Genomic DNA, 4,965 nt, shown 5'->3' on the forward strand with positions numbered 1-4,965 from the left:
CAAAGTCGACATCGACTGATGGTGGTCATGTCATACATACACACAACACACACACACACACACACACATATATATACATATATATATATATATATATATATATATATATAATATACACTTATCTATATGTATAAATAAATATATGCATATATACATATATACATAAATATATATCTACATATATGGATATATATATACATATATATATATATACATATATGTATATATATACATATATATGTATATATGTATATATATATTATATACACATAACTATATGTATAAATAAATATATGCATATATACATATATACATAAATATCTATCTATCTATATATATATATATATATATATATATATATATATATATCAGATTCTGAAGATGGAATCCAGGTGAATCATTAAACCTAGTTTGTGCACTGGGTTTTTCAGCAATAATATTAACACAGTATTTTACCATTCATATATATATATATATATATATATATATATATATATATATGTGTGTGTGTGTGTGTGTGTGTGTGTGTGTGTGTGTGTGTGTGTGTGTGTATGTGTGTATAAATATATATGTATGTATATTCATATATACATACACACATATATGTATACATATATGTATATATATGTATGTGTATATATATGTATATATATGTATGTGTTTATATATGTATATATATATACCTAATATGTGTGTGGGGAGGTAGTTCATACATACTGGGGTCGTTGACTAATCTTTAGGAGTAAAAAAAAACTTTTTGAATTAATGGCTTTTATTTGTCGACGAGCTTGACTTTTTTATTTCAATGTATGCATTTTGCATTTCATGGAATAATGTATATTCTTTTCGCGCAAAAATATATGTCAGTTGTTTGATTATAGCAATTAATGATTAATAATTCTCATTAGTCAGCTAAAATGTTAATATAACTTTAGACTTCTCACATTACAGTATATTCCTGACGTCATAGCTTTCACTCTCACTCAGTCGCATATGCTTATGTTTCCCTGTTGTCGAAACGCACAAATTCCCAAGAACTCTTGACACTCGAACTTGATTGACATTTTAGTTCGCTTTTAGTTCATTCATGATACACCTTGGTTATTATTCTTATGCTTGGTTATTATTCTTATGCTAAGGTCATGCAAGCTGCTAATAAGAAAATATAAAAGAAAGTCGAGTTTATTTAAAGACCAGAATAATTATGTGTTTTCGGGGAGTTCGTTATATGCACTTAAGACAAAATACTCATTCATTGTTTCATCACTGGAACTGACGACAAACTGCATAGTTATTAGACATGTCAATATGGCTTGAGACTTTCATATTACACTTTATTTAGAGGCAATGAAAGCATGTAAACTTACACTAAAATCGTTTCTTGTAGAATTCCTGTTCTTGCTTAGTCGCTCATGCTTATGTTCTCCTGTTTAGAAACGTCTTCTAAAAGGCACGAGAAGTTGCCGAAAATTTATTGATATATAACTCATTATAACTTGTGCTTAATTATATCTAGCTAGGTTTAATTCATCAATTTCTCAATACATTTTGGTTATTATCTCATGCTATGGCCGTGTGCTTTGTAATTTGTAAACAAAGTATTGATTAGTGCTTCGAACCCAAGAAGCACCTAAATTCATGGGTTGTTGATACATGTAATCTTGAAAAGTTCCTTAGAACTCTTTTCGGTCAGTTAAGTTTATATATTTCTATTACCGAACTGGAAAAATACTTTTTTGCAATGTTACAAAACAGCCGTATTCAACAAGTCCATCTTTGATTTCGTGTCTTTCATTGCCTTTACCAACGTATTTCTTTTTTAATCAAATCTGGGTTTTCACAGGCATTAACCGTAGTATACTTTGGGTTTCATTTTGCACACTTTCGATTGAAATTTTTAACTCGTCTTTCTTCCAAAATTGTTAAATCCGTTGCATATTGGACACAAACTATATTTCATCTTCCTGAATTATTTAACATATCACAGTAGACTGTACTTGAATAAAAAGGCAAAGAAAACAAAAAGATACTCATATAATTATATTACATATCACAAATATCAATACTATATTTACAATACATACATGACAGAGTATGGATATATCCACAGGAACATTCTAATCAACACTGTTTTTTTTAATTAAAGTTTCATTTAAAGCTTCAGTAATAGCAGAAAGAATAGACTGGGGCCACAATGTCAAAAAGAAATATTACACATGTTGTTGTGTGGACTCTATGAACCTATTGTATGGATGCTTTTGGAAGTGAAGTTCAAGGCAGATTTGTTCGTATATGTATAACAGTGTGTATTCTGGAACCAAGGAGATTTTTTTGATGGAGAGTCGTTGTAGGTGTTGTGGAGTCTGGAGAGAGAAACAAACGCGCGGAAAAGAAGCTGTGACGAAGGCCAAAAAGGAGAAAACTAAATACTCTTTACAGATCATAACGTTTTTGCAGGTGGGGAGATGGGAGACGGGGGAGGGGGTGTCTTGTATCACCCAATGGAATACACTGATGGCAGGTTTTATATATATATATATCTTGGCATTTGTTGATATATACTTGAATAGAAGCAGTTGGTTCTGAGATTTTCATTTTCATTTTGGGTGTGGCATGATGTACAGAGATATTTATTATACCTAAAAATAAATGACTTTTTTAAAATGTACTGAAAGTGCACTTTGGAATGTGTTATTATCATAAATAGTAAAACAAAGATAATCGCCAGATCAAAACTGATCAAAAATGCCACACTAAACACTGCCAGAGACATAGCTGGTTTCGAGACTAATTTCGAAAAGACTACTGGAGAAGAAATCGAGTCTACCCACTCGACGCGTTTCTGAATGGATGAAATACACGCACACAGATAAAAAAAAAAAAAAAAAAAAAAAACAGAAAAAAACAGAAAAAAAACTAACATCACTCCATAGGAAGAAAGAGATAAATATACATTTCTATACTGAGAAGAGTATCGTGGTATCGAGTCTGCGAGGCGAGCTGAGCGCCGGGCTTCGCAAACCGTCAGACTAGCGGAGGGAAAAGGTCGGAGTGGATTTCATTTCACTCCCAATTTCTTGTCAGACTTTATACAGAGCAATTGTAGAGTTGATGTGTTGAGGATGTGGCGATTCTTCACTTCCGTGGGTTTCTTCTTTAATTGTCTGATTTAATCCTTTTTTTAAAGAAAGATGAAACACACTCGAAGGTATTGTTGATATCGGTTCGAGATTTCCGTATCGTGATTCGCACACACTGAACCGCGTAACTGGGGGATGCAACCTCACACAACGCGGGCCGAGGAATTCGTGTCTTCTCTCGGGCCGCAGTTTTCCTTGTATCACTCTATGTACACATTTCTTCTTCACGTATGTACAGACCATAGGCTAACACCACGTTTGGTAACACTGGAGGCGAGTAGAAATCCGAGCGTTTTGGGGACGGGCCTCGACTCCGCACAACGAGCGCCGTTGTGGGGGAGGACCTCCGCCGGGAATGGATCTGGAATGGATCTGGAGAGACTGGGTGAATGGATACTTGATGGAAGCTCAGCGGCCGACGCGTACTCGAGGTGGAGGCGTTACCAACATGACGCAAGTCCTTCAGCAGGTCGATATGTAAGTAGCGTCGCCCAGGCGACTACTGGCGCTCACGATCGAAGCGCTGATGCCCGCATAGATAAGAGAGGGAGACATCATCTATCTCTCTGGGAGATAATGGCGTCTGCTCTGGCCTCGCCTAGGCGAAGGACTGACTGTCGAGATCGACCGAGAGCGACTGCTTCCCCCCCCGGTCCGTCCAGTATTTTAGCTTCCCTCGCAGTTCCTCCAAGGAGCGCGACTTGGCCTTGTTGATGCGTCTGTACTTGACGTCTTTGGGCTTGGTAACGGATCTGTGGTTGCTCATGACGCGGTTGTACGTCACCTGAATCTCCTCGTCCGGCCGGGGCTTCGCGGGCGACGTCACCGCGATGGTGTTGAGCTTCTCGTACGACCCCAGCAGCTGCCGTCTGTCGCTGCACGAGTCGTCGAGCGGCCGGATCTCCTCGTCGTCATCATCCGCGTCGTCGCTCTCGCCGTCGCTCAGGGTCGCGTCGGAGTCGTAGTGAGAGGACGACTTGAGGATCGAGTGGAGGGAGGGCGCTATGGAGGGCGTGGCGCTGGAGGCGTCGCCCAGTAAGGAGTCGCGTTCCGTGTGGGCGTGGCAGACCTCCTCCTCGTCCAAGCTGTACACCGTCCGCAGGAGCTCGGCGCGGCCCTTGGTGAGCGTGCAGGAGGGGCTGTCGTCGCTCTCCTCGCTGGAGCAGGAGGGCGACGTCGAGAGGGAGCCGGGGCCCGTCCCGCCGCTGTAGCCGGGCTTCAGGAGCGAGCTGGTGGCGGCCCCAGGGGTGGGCGTGGCGAGGATGTCCTGGCCGGGGGTGGCGCAGCAGGAGGGCCTGTTGGCCACCTCCACGGCGTCCGACACGCTCCTCACCACCTTGACCTCGCCCTTGCCCATCGGGATGAGGACCAGGGAGTCGAAGTTGTCCTCGAGCATGATGGCGCTGTCGCTGTCGTTCAGGCTCTCGGGGTCGCTCTTGGTGGACGTGAAGAGCAGGCTGGACGTCTTCTCGCCCTTCCTGTGGCCGTCCTCGCCCGCCTCGTCCTTGCCGACGTCCTCTTTGACGGCGTCCTCCTTCGAAGGCTTCTGGGAGGACTCGGACGCCTGGCGCGCCCGGATGCTGTTGTTCAGCGCCCGCGAGAGCGACACGATCACGTGCTGCTGCTGCCGGATGGTCGCGTCCTTCTGCTTCATCAGCGCCTCCACCTCCTTCTGGCGGCGGCGGAGCTGGGACTCGAAGAGCAGCAGCTGAGACTGAATCTGGCGGAGGTGGTCATCTCGCTCGCGTTGCAGGTGCAGCATCATCACATTCTGCAATGAAAGTCAACATATCAGTACTCTGTAGTCTGCATTGATAACACACAA

General features: G+C 41.9%; 1 protein-coding gene across 1 annotated transcript in view; it reads right to left on the minus strand.

Moving 5' to 3' along the window:
* Positions 1–2,027: 2,027 nt before the first annotated feature.
* LOC125048210 overlaps positions 2,028–4,965 on the minus strand; it is a 27,744-nt gene continuing 24,806 nt past the window's right edge. The window contains exon 4 of the mRNA XM_047646781.1: positions 2,028–4,911. Within this exon, the coding sequence (XP_047502737.1) occupies positions 3,739–4,911 (1,173 nt within the window). The 3' untranslated portion in view covers positions 2,028–3,738. The remainder of the gene's footprint in view (positions 4,912–4,965) is intronic.

The sequence above is a fragment of the Penaeus chinensis genome, chromosome 43, assembly GCF_019202785.1.
Source record: "Penaeus chinensis breed Huanghai No. 1 chromosome 43, ASM1920278v2, whole genome shotgun sequence".
Taxonomy (NCBI): domain Eukaryota; kingdom Metazoa; phylum Arthropoda; class Malacostraca; order Decapoda; family Penaeidae; genus Penaeus; species Penaeus chinensis.